This window comes from Aspergillus ruber, assembly GCF_000600275.1.
Source record: "Aspergillus ruber CBS 135680 unplaced genomic scaffold scaffold00007, whole genome shotgun sequence".
NCBI classification, from domain to species: domain Eukaryota; kingdom Fungi; phylum Ascomycota; class Eurotiomycetes; order Eurotiales; family Aspergillaceae; genus Aspergillus; species Aspergillus ruber.
In genome coordinates, this window is record NW_024467303.1 from 403,373 (window position 1) to 425,020 (window position 21,648).

The following is a 21,648-nucleotide window of genomic DNA, read 5'->3' on the forward strand; positions in this document are numbered from 1 at the left end:
CACCTCGCCGTGTCCATACATCTCAGCCCTATCTGCTATCCATACCATTAGTGAGGGATCATGTCTCACGTCAGACTCTGGTCAATTTCACAATAATGTTCTTCTGACGAACAAACCAGGCGTTGGTTATTTCCCACTCAGCACTTGGGTCCAGTAGTTGAATCTGCACTGGTTGTTAGTAGTATACGGCAAATTGGGACAAGAACACACGTCATATGTGAGAAGCAGTGATGGAATCAGCTTGTATATTTCCAACAAACTGATATTCTTCCCGATACAGGTCCTCGGTCCCGCCCCGAAAGTTAGCGTAGCTCGAATCATCTTCTGTCGGCGTTCTTCGAATGCTATTGCGGATTCGTCCTCTGCTCGTAGCCATCGCTCCGGTATAAAGTCCTCTGCCTTGTCTCCGAACACTGAATGGCGATGAATGATCCACGGATTAGCTCCTACAATAGTCCCGGGTGGGAGCAATGGTCCGTTCGGCAGTTGCAGACCACCTTCTGGCACGACTCGCTCCAACAGTAGCCCTACTGCAGGATGGAGACGGAGAGCTTCTTTAATTACCGCGTCAAGGTAGGGCAGCTCCTGGCTCTGTTTCCAGGATACTGGTATTGAGATTTTGCCGACGTCGACGGCATCACGCAGCTCCTGGCATAATTTGTTCATAACCCGTTCATCCTTCATGGTGTAGTACAAGATAGCCCGGAGGGATATCGCAGTGGTGTCTGATCCAGCATTCATGTTGCTAACAGTGTATGAGAACACCTGGGCATCATCGACGACTTTAGGCGAACGGACTTTTGCTTCGAGGAAGCGAGAAAGGAAATCCTTGCGAAACTCATCACTCTTGTGCGGTGATTGTAGCCGCTCACGCATGCGATCCCGAGCAAAGCGCGCAACAGCGCCTGTTGATCCGCCAGATAAGAACTGTCTTAAGGGATTTTTGATGAGGAAATAATCAAGCCACGGCATTTGGCCAATCTACCATCGTCAGATGGTTTCAAAGAAGAGCATTGCAGTCCTTACTTTTCCTGCGTAATCGAGTATCTTCTCCAACGATGCAATGATTCCATCTACATCACGTCCTTGCTCTAGGAAACCTAGAGGCTTGCTGTACGTCAATTCTCCAATCACATCGAAGGCATCTGTTCCGTCAGCTGAATTTCGAACATTGCGGTTGCATATCGACCCTACAATACTGCATCCAAACGGCGATATCACATCCTTTCCCATCCTCGACAAACTCATCCAGTCGCTTGAAGAGATTGTCGATTGTGGTATCAACAAAAGGCTCAAAACCTGTTAATGTACTCATCGAATAAGCTGATGTTATCGGACGCTTGATTGCCGCGTGAAAATCTTCGTCCAGCGTTGTGAAAAGCGTCTGTGTTGGTTTCCCATTGGCAAGTTGTTGCTGGACACGATAGAAGTTTGTCTACCAAACTTAGCCTCGGTCACTCGTACTTTGTACTGATTTGCCAACCTTGCGGAAACCCTTGTTGATGCCGTAGATTGTCTTCAAGACATCCGGGTTCCGTACGCTGACCACGTTTGGCCCGAGTCGGACATAGTCGCCATATTTCTGGTGCAATTTATGTAATGTAATATCCGGACGACCTCTAGCTACATCAACGAATCTCCAGAGGTTTGAAAACTTAGCAGCGAAAGGGCCTGGAATTGAGACCACACCTGGAGTGAAATAGTTACGTGCTAGGTAGACGAGGAGGGCGACTATGGTCAGACCCAAAACCTGCTCACTGGCAAGGCCTAATATGCTGAAAAGAAAAGCCATGTTTTGAAAAGTAGTCAACTTTCATCGATTCTGTATTCGTATGTGTTGATATAGACGGTATTATAGATGTTCATGGATCTTGAAAGAGGTCAAAAATGGTTATAATTTACGGATTTATAGACAGCTACAAGGCTTAATACGAAAACTACCGTATGAGTGCCTACAAATTATGACTTGCAATGTCTCTCTGCAGCGGAATTTCCTCCGCTGTCTGCTTGCGGGGAACCGCAAGCAAAGTTCACTATACCCGAACAACCATGAAGACTACACTCGGCTATGCCAGCATGAATATACTGTCACCCGGTAATTGCAATAGCTTGACTGAAGCGCATTTGAAGCGCAATTGGCGTTCATTTAAAGCTATATCACCTGCACCTCCATACATCCACTACCTTTTATTTCTATCGGCCACCGATTGTATATGTGAGGCTGCGGAACCCAGTGCTGGGATAGTCTCGAAAGCGTGAGCCTGTAAGAGTTAACATAATTTCGTCCCGTGATGAAGATCAAGATGCACCTCCTTTGCCGTGACATTTTTAGCGTCGTCGGCTGTGATTTCATTCGCGGGTTTGCTCAACACCTGCTCGGCTTTTGCTGCCCATTGGACCTGCTCAGGGTATTTTGTGTCTATTATTGTCAGCATCATCTGAAGAGAATAGTCGGTTGTAAGGATATACCCGGTGAGCCGGCCAGGTCTGTGCTTTGGTTGGTAATGAAGTTGATTTCGTCGTCCCTAAGCGGCTGTCCATCCCGCCGTCTTTGGTTGATCCGCTGGCGGAATTGGATCGTGTCCATATTTTCCATTTTAGAGCTTAGATGCGGAATTTTCAATTGATAATCGAGGGTCGTTGATATTCTCGATGTCTTGGAGTTCTCTATGGAGTGAACGCCAGATATATATTTGCCATGCAGCCACAAAATATCATATCACGATTGCGTTCGTCGCCACGTGGTCATAGAAGGCAATAAGCACTGTATAGTCCCTGGTAGATTAGACTGAGAATCCTCGTTTCAAGTAAGTGCCAGCCGTCACGGTGACGTGAATGCAAGATTATCGGAACTATAGTACGGGAACATTAAGGCTTGGTACCTAACGAGATCTTGAAACTATCTTCAGGAGTACCTCTTGCCGCAAATTATCCGGGATAGAGTGCTCTCATAGAGCTATATACGAGACAAGCAAGAGTTTCGTTGAAATGGGGACGACGAAGTACGATTTCCCTAATAGGAAATCCCTACGCGAGGCGAATCACGTGTCGTCATGGCCATCTCTGTTGTCTCACCCAAAGACTGCAACAACCTCGCCATCCTTACTAAATGCTTCACTCAACTGCCCAGCTTTAGGAGATTTGAGAAGGGTGGATGGAGAGGTTTGCTCATGTGGCAGATGCTCACGTTCCGGGGTGGTAAACGAATGACTGCGTCAGACTGATATTAGAAGACGCGTTCGTCCATATTTCATCCCAGCAACGCCAGTTTCCCTTTTTGTCCGAGGCCATTCGTTGATAGATTAGGTGAGAGTCCATCCCGACGAATGGTATGATAGCTTTGGATAACGATGCGCGTCCCAACTATGAGCAATGCCGTGAGCAGCTCAAATGAAGACGGTTGTATGGAATATCCATAATAGCCACGTGCTATTGACGGGTAGTTTGTCCTACAAACCTTCATGACGAGCTGTCTGACATCAGAGAATGTTATGACTACCACGATCATATAGTGATTACTGAGAACACCCTGTACCTCGGGGTATGTTATCGGCAACTTGTTCGTCTGATATTGCAACTAATGTTCCGAATAAGCCAATCAAAGTGGAAGAGGCTCGCTTGCGAATGGTAATCGTCATGTGTTTCACAGCAATCGAATTGCTCCGGATTGCATATCCCCGTGACACATCGATCCAGTCTGTTCTTCAGATTTGACCAATCAAACCTGAAATGACCCTTTTCTATGCACGATAGAAGGGGTAATGGCTCCAATCGGGGAGTTTTTGAACATTCTCATTGACCAATGTCTTCGGAGGAAACAGCTGTGGTTCAAGGAACCCTCATTGGCATCCCCATTCGGTAACCCGAGAGAGATAAACATGTTGAGCTTGAAACACATGACCATGTCATCCTAGATAGCCAACGTTGGAACACCTCTCTACAAAACGGATCCCTGTTTCTGAACAACGTGGCTGACGTTGATTCCCTTGGTCTACGTAAGTGCGACAGCCTGTCTCAACCCCTTAATGTCGCCCATCCACTGGCATACTAAAGCTGTATACGTATGGAAGCATGGCTTGTTATGCTTTAAAGAGCCCGTGTTGCCACCTGATTTCTTCATCCCGTCGTAAGGGTCTACTTCATATAGCCTGAAATGGCGCCTCATCGTCTACTAGTATTTAGCGACCAATCTGCAAGTCCGTGTTCAACAATCAAGGAATTGCAACGACAGGCGCAAGACTCTCCAGCGCTATGCCATTTTCTCAATGCAACAGAACAAAGACTTCGATCCCAGTGGAACCGGGCGATAACAGCAGAGCGCGGATTACTTCGACAATTTGAATCCTTCTCAAGCCTGGTAGAACGATATACTCACCAGAAAGATGCGGTTGTGTCGGGCGTCCTTCATTGTACTGCTCAACTCGGATCCCTCATACTGTAAGCTTCTGGGTGATCAACAATAGAAGACTGGCCTTGCTGAAAGTCCACTCAATATAGTTTAGTTGAGAATGACCCTAGCATACTCACGGCATTCACCTCCGTTCAACTTCTCGGATTTTGCACCGGGTCGCTTCCTGCAGCAGCGGCTGCGACGGCGACATCTACTAAGCAGTTGTTGAAACTAGCCCCAGCAATTGTTTCGCTCTCGTTATACCTGTCTCTCGCAGCCCATAGACGGTCTTGGGCGATCGAGCCATCCAGCGATAGTTGGACAATGGTGGTGTCTAATATCACTGCAGAAACTGTTCGAGGCGAATTGAGGGGACTTCAGTCCATTAATGTAAGGCCTCACTACATTTAGTGCTGTCCGACTCTTCAGCTGACTTCAAAAGGCTTATCCTTCGCACAAACGAGCGTATATCAGCGCAGAAGTTGACTCTTTCGTTAGCATTAGTGGCCCGCCATCGACATTGGAGCTAGTAGCAGAGCATCTTCGCAGCCATTTCCATGACACTCCTATGAGGCTCCCAATTACTGCGGCATACCATGCACCACATCTCCCGAACCTCGAGTTGGATAACATGGTCCGGTGCGCTGAGGTCCCAGATTTACCTATTAGAGAAAAAATGACTTGGATATCGACCAGCGCTGGAGACCTGCATGATGCGCAGACATTACACAAACTTCTCGAATATGCTCTCCAAGATGTATTCCATAATCCAATCTCGTGGAACGAATCCCTTCAAACAATCAAGAACCTTGTCCGGGAAGAGAGCGTTAGCGTCTCAGCTGTTGGACCGACGAATCTGACTAAAGGATTTTGTCGGGCGTTGACTCGGGATGGCATAGACGTCAAAGAAGCTCATCAATATATAGAGACAGGATGCTCCATCCGCAATAAGTCAAATGATGTTGTTGTAATCGGCATGGCAGGCCGTTTTCCTGGTGGCAAAAATCTTGATCAATTTTGGAAGACTATCAGCAAAGGCCGCGATACGCATACGAAGGTTGAAGATTCTATCTGGGATGTCAGCTTGTGATTCAAAACTGACGAAGGCTCCCAGATCCCTCTCGATCGCTTCGATGTCGACAAGCATTATGATCCGACTGGAAAGACTAGAAATGGTACAGCTGCGCCTTATGGGTGTTTCTTGTCACGTCCTGGGGAGTTCGATACCAAAATGTTCAATATGTCGCCTCGCGAAGCGAAAACAGTCGATCCAACACAGCGTCTTCTCTTGACGACTGCATACGAAGCACTCGAGAGCGCAGGCTATTCGGATCATCAGGGATATCGCATAGGGACATTCTTCGGCCAAGCTACGGACGACTACCGCGAAACGAATGCAGGGCAGAACATCGATCTCTACTATATACCCGGGGGCATGCGCGCCTTTGGCCCTGGTCGCCTGAATTACCATTTTAAATGGGACGGCCCCTCTTACAGCATCGATACAGCGTGTTCCTCCAGTGCTGCTGCCCTGGAATTCGCATACAATGCTCTTATTACTGGGGATTGTGACATGGCTCTTGCTGGTGGAGGGAACATTCTGTCAGGCCCGCAGATGTTCGCTGGACTCAGCCGTGGGGGATTCCTTTCGCCGACTGGGGGTTGTAAGACATTCTCTGACGATGCTGACGGATACTGCCGCGGAGAAGGCGTGGGAGTGGTAGTTCTGAAGCGGTTGGATCGTGCTATCGCGGACGGTGATAATATCGAAGCTGTTATCAAAAGTATCGCGACCAATCATTCTGCCCAGGCGGCATCCATTACGCATCCCCATTCCCTGACGCAACAGAGGCTTTACCATAAGGTCCTGCAGCAAGCCCTATTTAGGCCTGAAGATGTGCAATACATCGAAATGCATGGCACTGGGACTCAGGCCGGGGATAGGACCGAAGTCGAGTCAGTAACAAATGTCTTCGGAAAGCGTCGTGATAGTCCATTGTACATCGGGGCAGTGAAATCGAATGTTGGTCATGGCGAGGGAGTATGCTATTTTGTCTAGAGTGAGTGCACCAGGTGCTGATCATCGAATCCAGGCTGCCGGTATTACTTCTTTGATTAAGTGCATCTTGATGTTGAAACATAATCTCATCCCTCCCCATCTTGCTATCGATGAGCAACTAAACCGTCACTTTCCACTGTTGTCAGAAAGAAATATACACATTCCTCAGTGTTCCCTGCCTTTTTTCCCGACCACTGAGTATGAAAAGAGGAGAATTCTCATCAACAACTTCAACGCAACAGTGAGTTAAGCAATCAGGTACAGCGTTTTGATCCGACATTAACCATCTAGGGTGGAAACACGAGCCTCCTGATTGAGGACCCTCCCCCTAGCAGAAAGCCCCCGGTGGAGTCTATGAGGTCCCATCATGTCGCCACAGTATCCGCAAAGTCGCGGAAGTCATTAGAATACAATAAACAGAATCTTGTGGATTATCTCTGTTCCCATTCGGAAGTTGGAATTGGAGATCTCTCTTACACCACGACTGCAAGACGAATGCATCACAACTTTCGAAAGTCTTACAGGGTTACAAATACCATTGAACTTATCAATACCATCAAGAATGACCTCGGAAATAAATCTTCAGACATACACAGGCCATTAGACCGCTCCCCGATTGTTTTCGTTTTCACAGGCCAGGGGTCACAATATCCAGGAATGGCCAAAGACCTTTTTGAGTCTTGCGAGAGGTTTAGAAAAAAGATACTCGAGCTGGATTCCATAGCTGTTAGCCTGCAGTTACCATCTTTCTTGGAAACCATCAGTACTGGAGGCCAGGCGATGCCATATCTCTCACCAGTGCAAACGCAGGTAGCATTGGTAGCTTTAGAGATCGCGCTTGTCGATTTGTGGAACTCTTGGGGAATAACCCCGGACATGGTTCTGGGACACAGTTTAGGCGAATATGCTGCTCTATGCACCGCAGGTGTATTATCGGTCTACGACACCATTTTTCTAGTGGGAAACCGAGCGCGTTTGATGGAGACCTTCTGCACACCCTATGAGCACGGCATGTTATTGGTCACGAGCGATATTAGTTCCGTCGAGAATTTTCTGAACAATGCAGGGCTCAAAACATGTGATATCGCCTGCATTAACAGCGCGAAAGCAACAGTTGTGAGCGGTCCTATGCAGGATCTTATTGCATTGAAAGACAGCTTAGGTCGTACTCGGTCAACCATGCTCGAAGTCCCGTTTGCATTTCATTCGTCTCAAGTCGATCCCATTCTTTCCGACTTCCATCGTCTGACTGCCGCCATCGAGTTTCATGCGCCTAAAATCCCGGTCGTATCAACCCTCACTGCAGAGACAGTCAAATCGCAGGGTGTATTCGGGCCAGAGTACCTCATTCGACAATCCCGGGAGCCAGTGAAATTCTTGCAGGCCATTGAAGAGTGCCGAGACTATGGAATTGATGAGTTCAGTGCAATGTGGCTCGAAATCGGTCCAAGTCCGGTCTGTTTGGGAATGCTGCGGTCAATTCAGTCGATAGAACCCGAAAGAATGCTTCCCACTCTGCGCCGCCAACAGAGTTGCTGGGATAGTATTACACATGTCTTGTCTTGTTTATACGACGCGGGGACAGACATACGGTGGTCTGAATATTTCAGGGAGCAATCGGGTGGTCTTCAGCAACTTGACTTGCCGACCTACGCATTCGATTTGCAAAACTACTGGATTCCATACGAGGCAGCCTCAGCGCTAGTAAAGTCATTACCACAGAGAATACCAACTGCAGGATTCATTTCAACTTGTTTACACCGCATTGAAGAGGAGACAGATGACAATGGTTGCCCTGCAGTAGTGTTCGTCTCAGATCTGACAGAAACAACCTTACTCGAAACAATCGATGGCCACCGTGTAAATGGACTTGGTTTGTGTCCAAGTTCCGTATATACGGATATGGCTTTAAGCGCGGCTTCCTATATGCAGCAGAATATAAAATGCACTTCGGCGTCGGAAGATCTTAGTGTGATGCATCTCAAAATAAATCGCCCGCTTGTCGTGCCACAAAGCTGCGACGGATACGATGTGAAAGTGTACTGCAAATATCTGGATGACAAGTCACACTTTGAAATTACATTTCGCTCACAGGCAGATAAGATGCCTCAAGAGCATGCGCGATGTATCGTCGAGCTTGGGCAGCATGCAAAATGGAAAGATGAATGGCGTCTCACGGCACATCTGATCAAGTCACGAATAACAGCCTTGTCGGATCACTCGAGGACGGGATCTACAAATCGCATCTTGAGGGACATGGTGTACAAGCTCTTTTCGAAGGTGGTGACATATGGAGAGCGATACCGAAGTCTCCTAGAGGTCTTCCTTGACAGTAAGGAGTACGAAGCGGCTGCCATTGTCCAGTTTTCAACGGACGAGCAGACAGATAACTTCACGATCAGTCCCTACTGGGTTGATGCAATCATTCATCTCGGAGGATTCTCCCTCAATGCACACCCAAACGTTCCCGATGACCTCGTTTATATATCCACTGGATGGGACCATCTTTGTATCGCTACCTCATTATCAACGGAAAAACAGTATACCAGCTACGTCCGCATGCAGGACTCAGGACATGGACAGTATATCGGTGAGGTTTATCTTCTAGAGGGCAATGCGATTGTTGCCATTTGTGCGGGACTGCGCTTCCAAGAGATGAAGATCAGTTCGTTGCATGCGATATTACAATCGACTGCCAAAGTGGCCACTCCTTCGTATGCCTCAGAATCTATGAGGAAGCAAGATACAGTCCCTAACAACCAGAATTCGATCATTCAGCCTTCTCATATCCTACACTCGTCTACAGAGTCCGTTCTCAGAAAAATCCAATCCATCATCGCGGAGGAGATAGACATGGATTCCAGCAATATATCGGAGAACGTGAGATTCGAAGAATTAGGAATCGACTCCATTCTACGAATGCCCATTATATCGAAAATCCAGGAAGAAATGAACATTTATCTCTCTTTGTCTGCTTTTGATGATTATCCCACCTTGCTTGCTCTTCGAGGACATATTCAAGATATCCTTGGGATAAGCACCAGCAACGGTTCAAGCAACGGTTCAAGCAACGGTTCCAGCAATGTGTCATTGTCGATGAGCGCGATCATTACTTCTACACCATCAACCCAGCATGAAAGCATATCGTCAGAGACACGAATTCCTCCGTCAGAAGCTGCTGCAACAGAAAAACAGTTCCATAGCCGATCGATCTTCCTATCCGGAAGCCCTATTCACGGTGCTCCCATACTATTCTTGATGCCCGATGGCGCTGGTTCTCCGTCTTCTTATGCCATGCTTCCGACACCACCTCAAGGAACCGCGGTTTACGGACTCGAGTCTCCATTCTGTCACAAACCAGATAAATGGAACTGTTCGTTCGACAAAGTGGCGACTATGTATGTGGATGCTATCCGTAAGGTCCGACCACATGGCCCATACATGCTCGGAGGGTGGTCTTTGGGCGGGTTACACGCGTATGAAGTTGCGCGGCAGCTGGTCATAGATGGGGAGAGGGTCTGCGGTCTCCTCTTAATCGATGCTCCGAACCCGAACTTTCTGGGTCATATCTCGCATCCCGTTGTCGAGCTGCTTGGAGATACCGGTATAATGGCAGCAGCCGAGCGGGCTAACGAAGGAAAGGCTCTAGAGTTGGAACGCGCTAAGGATCATATGTGCAAATGCGTTGAGTCTCTCAAAGACTACTTTCTTGCTCCAATGGAGCCAGAAAATCAGCCGGACCATGTATTTGCTATAACGGCAGCACATGGCATCGAGCAGTCGATTGACAAGCTCGTGGAGGACCCCGAAGTAACTATGGCAAGCAGCAGCGAAGTGCGTCAATTGCAACGATGGATGAAGCAGCGAAATACGCCGTTCGGTTCAAATGGATGGGATCGGTTACTGGGTGAGGTCGACTGTCATGTTGTGGAAGGGGACCATCTCTCTATACTCCGTCTTCCTCGGGTGAGTGCTCAAATTTCGTTCAATTTTGTCTTTGTCTAACATATATCAGGTCGAGAAGACTGGACAGTTGGTGTCAGAAGCCGTTAACCGGTTTCTAAAACGAGACGTACCATCTTTAGCATAGCCTAGACTTCATATTTTCGGACTTTTTTACAATACTCATTAATGCCGTTATCCTATATCCATATCATAACAATGTTTCATAAGGGGTATAAAATAATATATATAAGATCGTACATTAACGCCACATTACTTCTGAGATGCGCCACCACGAGCAGCCGCCGCATCATACAGGGCCTGAATATCGGCCTTCCACTGCTCCTCGTCGACTCGCTTAATGCGTCGGTCATAGGTCATCAAGCCGTTAACTTCGCCCTCAACGTCGGTCGTCTGGGTCCAGACACCACCACTGCACGCGTACCGACGAACCTGATCCTCCAGTTCGCTGAGCAGGACGTGGCTGCGGTAGTTCCATGCTTCGATGGTGGTGTCGATTTCGTAGGTTTGGTTGATCGAGTCGATAGCTCCTTGTTCATGCCAGAGACTGGAAATGGTTAGAAAAAAACGAGATGTTTGGTAAGAACGGTGGCTTACTTTTCAATGGTGACGTTGTTACCAAGTCCTCCGAATTCACCCTGGAAGCCGATCCGACTCGGGTCGTATGGGCTGGAGTCCGTAGAGTAAAACGGTGTTCCGCATTGTGGGTTGGCGTAGTGATGGTTGTCCTGGGACTGTAAGCTTCCAGACCGTAAACGGGATTTCAAAGTCAACTTGCGCTGAAGTCACCGGCACCATGGTCAATCCAGCCCGAGGTTGAATCAATGAGTCGCGTAGGATCCAAAGTCTTGACGCGTTCCGTCAACTCAAATTCAGGATAGTAGTCGGTGATCTGACCCCAGCCTTCGTTGTAGATGACCTGGGACTCGTTAGAACTAGAATAAGAGTGCCCATGTTTGGCATGTACTCACCCAGGTGACAATACTCGGGTAACTCCTGAACTGGTTGACCATGACTTCCAATTGAAGGCCGAATTCCGTTTGCTGCTGGTCGTCGGCCAATAGCCTGGTCTTCTTGCAGTTCGAATCGGTCCTTTCTTGCAACGGCCTCATAGAGGGCATATCCTGGATGACTAGGAGGCCTAGTTCGTCACATGCCTGATAGAACAAAGCCGGCTCGATCTTGATATGTTTCCGGACCATGTTGAAGCCGAGGTCTTTGAGAAACTTGAGGTCATAGACCATTGCTTCGAGAGAAGGCGGCGTGTAGAGCCCGTCTGGCCAGTAGCCCTGGTCGAGCGGACCGAACATAAAGACAAATTCACCGTTAAGCAGGGGTCGGACAATGCCGTCAATCTTTCCCTTCGAGATAGTTCGGAAGCCGGTGTAACTCTGGACTTGATCATTTCCTAGCCGAACGGTGACGTTGTACAAATTAGGCGAGTCTGGGGACCACAGTTTGGGTTCGGAAACTTTGAACACGAATGGTTGATCCGATTGTCCCGTGTGAGAGGCCACTTCATCATCGCCATCGTATACCGTGACCTCGACAGAGGTGGCGTTTCCACTCGCGCTGTGGACGGTCACGTTGACTAGTCGTATCGAGTTAGCATTGGTCATAGACTCCGGTTAGGTTGTACACACCTTGACCATCCATATTAGCATCTAGATCTAGCTGTGTGATCCAATTTGACGGAGCTGGTTCCAGCCAGACACTCTGCCATATGCCGCTGCAGGGCGTGTAGAAGATGTGGCTTGGATTCAAGGTCTGCTTGCCAATCGGAATGACGTTTTCGCCGTCATCAGTAGGATCGTGGACAAACACCAACCTAGAGTGTCATTAGCTGCAGATCAATTTGTTGAAACAGGGATGGATACTTACAATTCATTTTTCTCGTTCGAAGACAAGTAATCCGTGACATCAACTTCAAAGTGGAAATAGCCGCCCCGATTGAAGCCAGCTTTCTTCCCGTTGACAAAAACGGTGGCTTCATAGTCCACTGCACCGAAATGCAGAAGTACGCGCTGACCGTTCCACGACGACGGAACGTCGAACTTGGTCGAATACCATGAATAGAACATGTCCTTTCCCTGGATACCTTTTTCGTATAGTTAGCGCATGCTGTATAGAGCAAATAATCCCCAGGAGAACGTACCGGAAAGCGCACTCTCCAAGCACGACGGCACGAGCACCTCATTGGCAAGGGTCTGGTTCGTTGGTGGCTGTTGCACTGCGTCCAGACTAGATGCGTTCTGATACTGCCAGACACCATTGAGGTTCTTCCACTGCGTCCGCTGCAGCTGCGGACGGGGATACTCGGGCCAGGGGCTGTTGCCAACCTCCTCTGTCCATGGCGTATCCAGTGGAGATTGCTTCACAGCATATGGCGTACTGCGAGCCGTGTTCTGATGATACGCATTTGGAATGCTGCGAGCTGCAGCAAGAGCCCCCAATAAAGGGGCAAACAGACTGTATGAAAGATGCATGTTGCCGTACGGACTGGGGTAGCTCCAGAGGTGTCGACATGCAAGTCAAGATTGAAAGAGGAGACGGCCAGTCCTCGAGGGGCAGTCGGCTTATATGGGAATGCATCTATCTTCTATCCTGGGCACCGCTCCGAGCCAGCTCTTGTCGAGCCAGCAAACATGTAAGGGTGATTGGCCGGCCTTACGGATTACTCGACTAATAGCCCACCATCCCCCGCACCACTATGCTAGGCAATGTGATTTGTTTTCTCGTCCAAGAGTGTGAGATCCACCGAAGTGACTTCGGAACGAGAGGAGGGCGATGCAAGGACAAAGCCCCGGTCAGGGAGAAGTCCCGAGGGCGGAGGATTGAGTCCACAGGGCCCATAGGCGTAAACGAATTTCAAAAAAAAAAAGCGAGAGAATAAAAAAAAGGCGCATAAAACCCGCTTGGCGTAGCCAACGAAATAGGCCATTTTGGTGCTCTACTGCATATGCAGCGAGTAAGATTCTGTCCGCGGTCCTTGCAGGGGAGTAAGACTGGCGAACCACGGATAAGCACATACCGGCCCAGGCCAGGAACGGAGAAAACGCTTCTCGCCCCATGGAAAGCCCTCACCGCCGCTCAATCGCCCATTGTTGAGACTGAGATCCGTCAACAATATCCAGATCGCCCGTCCGGGGGATCGTCGAAATACGGTGATGTCCACACAGAATTCCCCTCTTCGGCCCAAAGGGAACCACATAGTTTGGGGCACGAGGACACTTTCCTAGGCAAATCGAGTCGAATCATTGCGGGCAGTGATCTTATTGGCGTTTGGAACCCCCGAAGCCATGAAGAATCTCCCAAAGTCACGGGGAAAGTCACGGGATACCACCTGCCGCATCTGGAATGGTGACCGGCGAATTAGTCGGGGCACTGTGATTGGGCAGAAGTGCCAATCTCGGTCTCTCATTGGCTGTATCTGCATTGCCGGTAGAGCTTGGCACTGTACGGAATTCCCTTTTCGGACAATCCTCGGCACTTGTTGATATCAAATGCAGTCTAGAGTCCGGAGAACGAAAATCGAAAATGGCCGGACAGAATCAGTTGACCGGAATACCGTGTGAAGATTCCAGTCTATGATGAAATGGAGCTTGTGATAGAGCAGCGAGAGAGACATCGGAATCTCTGCTCCATTGCATCTCGACTCTTGTGTGATCTCTATCGGGTTCGGCCGCGATCAAATGCAGCTAATCGAGGACAGACTCGAGGCTGGGGCCCCCTGGTGACACGCTTCGTGAAGACTCGACTCAGCCGCAGCCTGCGTTTATTTCAAGGGTCTTACGTGAGACGCCCGGCCAGCTGTACAAGTACACAGGAATAGAGTCTGCATTGGTCCGTGGCAATGCATGCAAGCCTCACACCACCCTTCGGAGTGTCGAGAGCTAGTGCTCATAGACACGGGATATCATGTCATAGCCAGTATCCTAATATTTCCGTAATTTCCGAGAAATACAATCCTCTCCAACTACGAAGTGCACTACGCACTTTCAAACACCCGACAGTGCAGTCACCAAACTACGTCAAATATAGACATTTGGTTGGGTTTAGGTGCACCGGTACTTCGTAGTGTACCGCAGAGCCGCCGGGTAAGGCGATGTCCACATACTACCCGTCGGTCTCGGTCTCGCGGCAGGAACCACGGGCCAGTTTCGCAACCCACTGAATATCAACCCGGCCCGTTTATTCCGCTGCGCTGCCCAAAAACCATGCTGTGTGCGGTGGGTTCGATCTGGCTCCCAAAGTAGAACATGTGTTCGTAGGAGATATTGTGATGTTCGCAAATGCGCAATGTTCAGAATTGTTGAAGGGGAAGCGTTTGCGACCCGACGTTATGTTTTAAAATCGACCTACATTATCTTCCTCTTCCTTGGAAGGTGGCTGTCCGAGTCAGGCCAGATATCCGTCCATTGTACTCACAGGAAAGGGGGTCCTGTGTGGGCCTTAGAATGACCACGATGCAAAGTTGGTCGCCATTGGTCGCCCGTCGCAACAATGGTGTTTATTTTCTGGATCAATGGTCCTACAAGACCGTAGCTGCGGCTGTGATTAACGGAGACAGCTATCCGCGTTTGGCCTGTCAAGGCGACTACCGGTTGGGGAAGCTGTAGCAGGCTAGCTATTGGCACACTCCGCGTGCTTATCTGGTGTCGAAGCTGCCGTCAAGAAGGGTCCGTGGGGCCGTCAATCACCGACGGGCCGAGATCGGGCCAGTGAAAGGACACGGTCTGTCCGCAGACTACGAGACTAACCTCGTCCCTGCATGTTGGCAGCTCGTCAGCTTGACGCTTGCTGAAGAAGTGGCGGGTAGATGGGTTTTGCCATGGACACTAGCCGGAGTCTGTATATTCCGTGACATAGGGGGTACACCGACCATGATCTCTCCTTGCTCAGGGCTTACCTTGCTACACGGCATTCAGACTTCGCCCTCGGCAAGACCTGGCCATCGTTGTCTATAGAGGTATCGTCAATGACCCTGGAACCGTGTGCGTTTCTGATCTTAAATAAGCGACAGCTAGGAGCCAAACCTGCAGCCCACAGCCAAGCAGATTGCTCATCACGATAATCACCCTTGCAGCTCAGCTGAGGCTGACCGACTCGAGGAATTGTACAGAGTATGCTGTGGCTGGTTGCGCATGGAGGGGGTAAGATATTGACGTCATAATCACGTGAATCACTAGACCGGATCCGGTTAGCTCTACTCACGCCATCTGAGTTGGACTTGGTCAATTCCTCATCCTCCGCGACAACCTGCTTGACTTGTTGAGACAACATTGACCATGGCTTCAATTCTCCCCCAGACCGCTTTCCGCGCCCTTAGGGCCCTTCCCCGGGTTGCCTCTGTCCCCCGGACCACTGTCCGCCCCGGTATCTGGACGCAGCTGCCCCGCGCACCGCAGCCCCTCACCCGCCGTTTCGTCTCCAACATCCCCCAGGAGCAGCCTCGCTTGCGTCTGGGAGCTACTGGTACGTGCCAGGAAAACGAATTGTCTGTGATTGGTGAAGCTGGAACACTGACGAGTTGGCAGCCCCCAACTTCACGGCCCAGACCACCCACGGCAACATTGACTTCCACCAGTTCATCGGAGACAGCTGGGCCATCCTCTTCTCCCACCCTGCCGACTTTACCCCCGTCTGCACCACCGAGCTGGGTGCTTTTGCCAAGTTGAAGGATGAGTTTGAGAAGCGCAACGTCAAGATGATTGGTCTGGTATGTGGATACATTATTGCGGGACGTGCGGATTACGCACGGTTGTACTGTTCTGTGGGCTGACTGGAAATACTGTCTAGAGTGCCAACGACCTCAGCTCCCACGGTGAATGGGTCAAGGACATCAACGAGGTCTCCAGCACCAACCTCCAGTTCCCCATCATCGCCGATGCTGAACGCAAGGTGGCCTTCCTCTACGACATGATTGACCAGCGGGATCTGGACAACATTGCCGAGAAGGGCATTCCCTTCACCATCCGGTCGGTCTTCATCATCGACCCGAGCAAGAAGATCCGTCTGACCATGATGTACCCGGCCTCGACCGGCCGTAACTCGGCTGAGGTCCTGCGTGTGATCGACTCGCTGCAGACGGGTGATAAGAAGGGCGTTGTGACCCCGATTGACTGGCAGGCTGGTGACGATGTCATCGTCCCTCCGTCTATTTCCACCACCGATGCGGAGAAGAAGTTTGGCAACGTCCGCGAGCTCAAGCCGTACCTGCGCTTCACCAAGGCTTAATGCAGAAGCTACTGTAAGATAGAAGCTCTCAAAATAGTAATTCTCCAATATATAGTGGATACTAGAAACTGTATCCCGTGTGTAAACATTTAGTCGTTGGCAGCGTGAGTACAGGACACCGGTGCGGATATATACAACGGACCAAGTATATGTTCCGGAGTGCGACACCACTACAGCATGAAACCATTGCCGGGAGCCATCATTGAGGATTGTCGCCAGTGGACCAGTACAGGCTCCTGTGATATCATCAGTCATAAACTCGTTGAGCCTCTTGCACTCGACTATCGAAGTCTTCTGGGACATTGACCGCACAGGAGATGAACGATCATTTCTCGGTACGTATTATTTTGGACTCCCGAGCTACATTAACAAAGAAAACTAATTGGTACAAGAACATATATACAATGACTGAATATAAACCAGGAATAAGATTGCAGAAAGAGGGTAATGGGTAAGGAACGTCAATCCCAGAACAAGGGAATCTTTTTTTTTCTCCTCTTTTCTTTCCCCCTCTCTTTTCCTATCGATTATCTGTTGTCACTGACGTAGACATATCGACCGTCTTCATGATTCCCATCTGATCACTCTGAGGTGAGCCCTGTCTGTCGGCATCGCCCATGACCGACGTCTCGATTCTCGGGTTCCCCTGCGCATTGTACATCAAGACGTCCTCGTCGTCCGTCAGCGTAGCCAAGCCGTGTCTGCTACGCTCGGTGCGACTCTGGCCGTAGCCCTTGCTCATTTCGTAGTTCGAAGGGTATGTGGTCTTGTTGCTGGAGTATTCGCGGTGGATTGTCGTGACGAGGGCAGAGAGGGCGGGAAGGCAGGCGCAGATGACTCCGATCGCGATTTCGGCGTTACTAGAGAGAGCGATCAGTATTTGCTATGGCTCGATGCAGGTGGAGGAGTTACTCACCCAAACATACTGATCCGAAGGAAAGACATGGTCACGTCGGGGGACTGCCCGATGATCTCGATCAAAGCAAGGCGGACGATACTGCAAGCAACTGCTAATCCGCCAGCACCCAGCATGCCCATCACTCGCATCTTTCGATCTGTGGGCATTTGCAGACTGAGCGTCAGCGGAAGGGGAAGAATAAGTACGATTAGATCGCTGACTACACTGACGACAGCATCAGCCAGGATGATAGCCGTTTGATCCAGACAGGTGCCACCGTTGTCAGGGCTCCAGAACGTGGAGATGGGCTTGCAGATGCAAATCTTGACAATAACGGCAGGGATATAGTATGCCAACATGACGCCCAGGAAGATGTAGATGAAGATGACGGCTTTGCGGTAGGGACTGAAGACACGGGTCATGATCCAGAGGAGGGAGAGCTTGGTGAGATAGGCTGTTGGGCCGTACATGACCATGGTCACGTAGACGGTCTTGTCATGCGCGGTGAGTATCTGCGAAAAGGATGGATGGTTGGCAGCGTACCTTTTGGAATGGGATGAGGTTCTCTTCTGGCACGTCGGGCTTGTGCATACCACCTCCATAGCTACCCACTACTATCGTCAGTCCGGATTCGGGATGATCGGGACTGATGACTTACTGATAAGGGAGACAATAGAGTAACCAACACCTAGTATCTGCTCTTCTTAGCATTACAACCCAGTAGAATATCAGTAGCGATATTGAGCCCTACCCATGCTCCTAGACATGTCCCTGGCCGAGTTAGCTATTGTACCAACAGCATGCTGAAATCAATCACCCACAGTCCTCTCTCCTAAAACCATTGAGAATGAACAACCGAGTGTATACCCGGAGGCCAAAAAAAATCGTCATCGCAGCAATACAGAGTGACTGTGTCGCTGTGTTCCACTGTTGCACCGATCTATCCACCGAGCCATCGCCCCGACGCAGCAGATCTGTGAAGCTCATCCTGAGAAAAGAGTGACACGGACAGCGTGGAACACGACAGAAACTCGATACTCTCGACAGAACCACAGACAAGCATTGGGGCTACCACGGACTCGGGAGGAAGGATTTTATTAGTACGGAGTTCAGACACCAGCGACTTGGGATCCTCTATCGATGGAATGTACCAACCAGCGCTGCGCCCAGCCGAACTATCAGGCAAACACCTGAACTCAAACTACCTGATGCATTAAAGATCATCATTTACCCCCTCCCCCTTCCCTAGGACAATCCGGTTGTCTTATGTCAGAGAACAGTCAGACCATTATCCCTAATGATAATAGCTTTCATTATAATCCTAGTACTTTGTAGCCTATAAATAATGTAAAGAATGGGTCCAGAAAGGTCCGTGATAATTATGATACGCGGACTGTTAGAGAAAGGGCTCCACGGACTCCCTTCTCCCGGGTCAAGATTCATCAGGGCGGGATGGGGAGTTGAATCCTTCGAGCACAGAAGGCTGCAAGCAGCCACCGACGCCACAGGGGCACACTCGCACACCGTATTGCCGTATTGATCTTCTTTATTTCGCATTGAAGCAAGTACAACTTCAAAGCAGTAAAAGCAGGCTCATCCCAGGGCAGGCTGCAAAGCATGGAGTATGCAATGCATGTTCCCGAACGGGAAATGAGATATAAACATAGAAACCGTACCTTTGCTCAGGAACTGCGCCAAGTTCAATCGGTTCGGTTTTAGTGGACCATAACGACCGGGCAAACCTTGTATAGTGAGAATTAGCTGTAAATGGCTGAGACTACACCGGGGACCGGGGTACTATGGAGCCCACACGGACCGGGACCCATATACCGCCCGTCTAACGAGCCCTGACTAGAGCCAATTAAAAGGTCCTAGAACCGTGCAGTCGAAAGGTTTTCAAAATTACTCAATCTGTTTCATGTGACTTGGCCGCAACGGAAAAATTTAGCTGCTGCGGGATTTCCAACACACAATGGTGTTGATCCCCTTGATCGAAGTTATCTAAAATTGCACTCGAAATCCCTGTCACGGTAATCCATCCCCTGCAACGCCAAATGGCTTACAGTGGCGTACAGTGGCGCGCAGATGCTTGAGATGGATCACTATAGTCCTGCGTGGCCGAATGGGAGAGGTCAAAGCCCCGAGACCAAAGCAATGGCCGCAGCTACGATTACATGCCGATTGGAGGCCCCGAACAAATACCGAGCGGACGAGTGCACATCATTCAACTTGTAATAATAAAAACCTGCCATTGTCTACAGACTAATGCAGGGCTTGACAGGGAAGTGATGCAAATGGCCCTTTTGGGCAACGTCTTCCTGCACGCTACTCGAAAAAAAGCTTTGATTTTCTGTGATCCTACCAGAAAAGCGAACTGCAACTACGGAGTACTGTTGCGGAACCTGCATTGGCAGGTCTAGAAAATGGCCATCACGTTCGGCGGCGACGACACTCCACCCGGCATGTTTAGCGGCACTGACGAGACAAAGAATGACCATCGTTGCTGTTCCTCGCAAAGCCGGGCTAACGCTTCGAGATCGAATAGTTCGCCTAAAGTGGGTAATGAGCGGCGGTACGTTTGCGCTTCCATTTACAGTTTCACTTACCAATGGGCATGCCCCATCCCGCCAGGACGTATTCGTGCAAGAAGACGTCTGGATTTTGCGGCGGATACACCTGTTGATTTCTGCGGTCAGCCATCCCATGCATCATGCAGGATTTAGTGTAGTTGTGGGAGACCTCTTTTTTGGGTCTCCATCAGGGAGGAACGCATTCGGTCTCGGGGGGAAGGAAGAAAAAGAGTTTCTTAGTGTTTACTGGCTTACCTCCCAGCTGATGGCATCTCCGGCTATGGCTGAAAATCCAGTGTCCCATAACCAGCGCAGGACGTCCGTAGTCGCTTCGACACCGGCGTGTTCCGGGGCCTTGTTGTCCGAGTAGGCTTTCTTTTGCTCGTCGGTCATGATCGTCTCCCACTCCTTGGTAACTCCAATGCGAACAAAAAGGACATCCCCTTTTTGGAATGTGATGTTACACTCCCGAGCTATTTCCAGGATATCGGACAATTTCACCTGGTGAGTGGAAAAGGTGCTATACGTGATCCCTTTTTTCGCTGCCCACGTCGCGTAGTCAATCAACACTCCGCGGCCGGCAATACCTTCTCGTGCCCAGTGCTGCAGACCGATCCGATCGTTGGTGCGGTCATTAATCTCGGCTGCGGTTGTACCACCGTAAAAAAGCCGTTCCGTTTGTCCAGGGACGGTCTGGGAGAAGTGCCGGAGGCCATCCCATTGACTACTTTGCTCTGGTTTGACATTGTATTAACTTCCGGGACAGCAGAAGACAAAGCAAAAGCTCAGCACTAGGACAATAGATCACCTACGGGGATTCATAGTGAAGATATCGTCAAAAGCCACGCCGCCAAGTAAGGGGACGATCTGATGGTGGCATGGTTGACGGTTCAGGTTGGGGTAATCCAGCTTCGTCATTTCCCAGTTCGTGGTGATTCGTCGGCCAGTTTTAATCTCAGTAGCGGCCGCCTTAGCCACTACCTCAGGAGTCAGGATGGCTAGCCTCCCTAGACCTTCCTCATAGCTACCCGGTTTGCCGACCCAGACCTGCCTGGGATTCGGCAACTGGTCGAAAGGAAGGTCGAACGGAGATCGATTGGCCATGGTGATAATAATGATCCGCAAGTTTGTGTAGCAGGAAAATGAGACAAGGAAAAATGTACTTTGAGAATCAGTTGTGCAACTTGGGGCCGGACGATACTCTCTGTACCACAGGGCGACTTCTTATGCTGTTACCCTCCGCTGTCATCGCTGTCAACTAAAAGTGGATAGCCCGGTCCGAGTAGCTAGTCTCGGAATGGTCGACTATCCCAATTCTGAGCGGACCCTCAGTCCCACAGCCACGGAGCATGGGCCACCTGTCCATCAAACTTTCTTTTTTCCGTATTTCCTGAAGAGCTTTCAATTTGCCGACGCAATTCATGTGCCGACTGAGTCGTAAAGTGGCCTCTCCTAACGGCACTGTCCTTTCGGAAGACCTCCCGTTGGGCAAACGTCGACGATCTCTACGACCGAGCCATTTAGAGACAAT

General features: G+C 49.8%; 7 protein-coding genes across 7 annotated transcripts; 2 read left to right on the forward strand and 5 right to left on the reverse strand.

The window, feature by feature from the left end:
• Nucleotides 1–70: 70 nt before the first annotated feature.
• EURHEDRAFT_385032 (cytochrome P450) lies at nucleotides 71–1,792 on the reverse strand (the record flags this gene model as incomplete). Its single annotated transcript, XM_040779640.1, has 5 exons — nucleotides 71–163; nucleotides 211–981; nucleotides 1,027–1,145; nucleotides 1,195–1,435; nucleotides 1,484–1,792. 5 exons carry the CDS (start codon nucleotides 1,790–1,792, stop codon nucleotides 71–73), a joined length of 1,533 nt encoding a protein of 510 aa, XP_040640507.1.
• A 478-nt stretch (nucleotides 1,793–2,270) lies between these two features.
• On the reverse strand, nucleotides 2,271–2,596 carry EURHEDRAFT_376102 (uncharacterized protein; the record flags this gene model as incomplete). Its single annotated transcript, XM_040778816.1, has 2 exons — nucleotides 2,271–2,419; nucleotides 2,470–2,596. The coding sequence occupies 2 exons, from the start codon at nucleotides 2,594–2,596 to the stop codon at nucleotides 2,271–2,273; spliced, it is 276 nt and encodes a 91-aa protein (XP_040640508.1).
• Nucleotides 2,597–4,153: 1,557 nt separating this feature from the next.
• EURHEDRAFT_496803 (type I polyketide synthase) lies at nucleotides 4,154–10,607 on the forward strand (the record flags this gene model as incomplete). The annotated part of the gene is made up of 6 exons (XM_040785685.1): nucleotides 4,154–4,437; nucleotides 4,498–4,780; nucleotides 4,833–5,447; nucleotides 5,505–6,431; nucleotides 6,484–6,690; nucleotides 6,741–10,607. The coding sequence occupies 6 exons, from the start codon at nucleotides 4,154–4,156 to the stop codon at nucleotides 10,452–10,454; spliced, it is 6,030 nt and encodes a 2,009-aa protein (XP_040640509.1). The 3' UTR covers nucleotides 10,455–10,607.
• Nucleotides 10,608–10,664: 57 nt separating this feature from the next.
• Nucleotides 10,665–13,217, reverse strand: EURHEDRAFT_552733 (putative hydrolase; the record flags this gene model as incomplete). Its single annotated transcript, XM_040787565.1, has 7 exons — nucleotides 12,568–13,217; nucleotides 12,294–12,510; nucleotides 12,056–12,240; nucleotides 11,384–12,003; nucleotides 11,191–11,331; nucleotides 11,010–11,140; nucleotides 10,665–10,959 (listed from the first exon to the last, which is right to left on the reverse strand). Exons 1-7 carry the CDS (start codon nucleotides 12,896–12,898, stop codon nucleotides 10,665–10,667), a joined length of 1,920 nt encoding a protein of 639 aa, XP_040640510.1. The 5' UTR covers nucleotides 12,899–13,217.
• Nucleotides 13,218–15,665: 2,448 nt separating this feature from the next.
• Nucleotides 15,666–16,667, forward strand: EURHEDRAFT_410611 (peroxiredoxin). The gene is made up of 3 exons (XM_040781397.1): nucleotides 15,666–15,887; nucleotides 15,950–16,131; nucleotides 16,212–16,667. Exons 1-3 carry the CDS (start codon nucleotides 15,701–15,703, stop codon nucleotides 16,647–16,649), a joined length of 807 nt encoding a protein of 268 aa, XP_040640511.1. The 5' UTR covers nucleotides 15,666–15,700; the 3' UTR covers nucleotides 16,650–16,667.
• A 502-nt stretch (nucleotides 16,668–17,169) lies between these two features.
• EURHEDRAFT_452070 (putative integral membrane protein) lies at nucleotides 17,170–18,534 on the reverse strand (the record flags this gene model as incomplete). The annotated part of the gene is made up of 6 exons (XM_040784001.1): nucleotides 17,170–17,509; nucleotides 17,566–18,038; nucleotides 18,091–18,158; nucleotides 18,206–18,242; nucleotides 18,299–18,318; nucleotides 18,369–18,534. The coding sequence occupies 6 exons, from the start codon at nucleotides 18,532–18,534 to the stop codon at nucleotides 17,170–17,172; spliced, it is 1,104 nt and encodes a 367-aa protein (XP_040640512.1).
• Nucleotides 18,535–19,532: 998 nt separating this feature from the next.
• EURHEDRAFT_410613 (uncharacterized protein) lies at nucleotides 19,533–21,554 on the reverse strand. The gene is made up of 4 exons (XM_040781398.1): nucleotides 20,930–21,554; nucleotides 20,373–20,851; nucleotides 20,154–20,223; nucleotides 19,533–20,097 (listed from the first exon to the last, which is right to left on the reverse strand). Exons 1-4 carry the CDS (start codon nucleotides 21,219–21,221, stop codon nucleotides 19,964–19,966), a joined length of 975 nt encoding a protein of 324 aa, XP_040640513.1. The 5' UTR covers nucleotides 21,222–21,554; the 3' UTR covers nucleotides 19,533–19,963.
• Nucleotides 21,555–21,648: the final 94 nt, after the last annotated feature.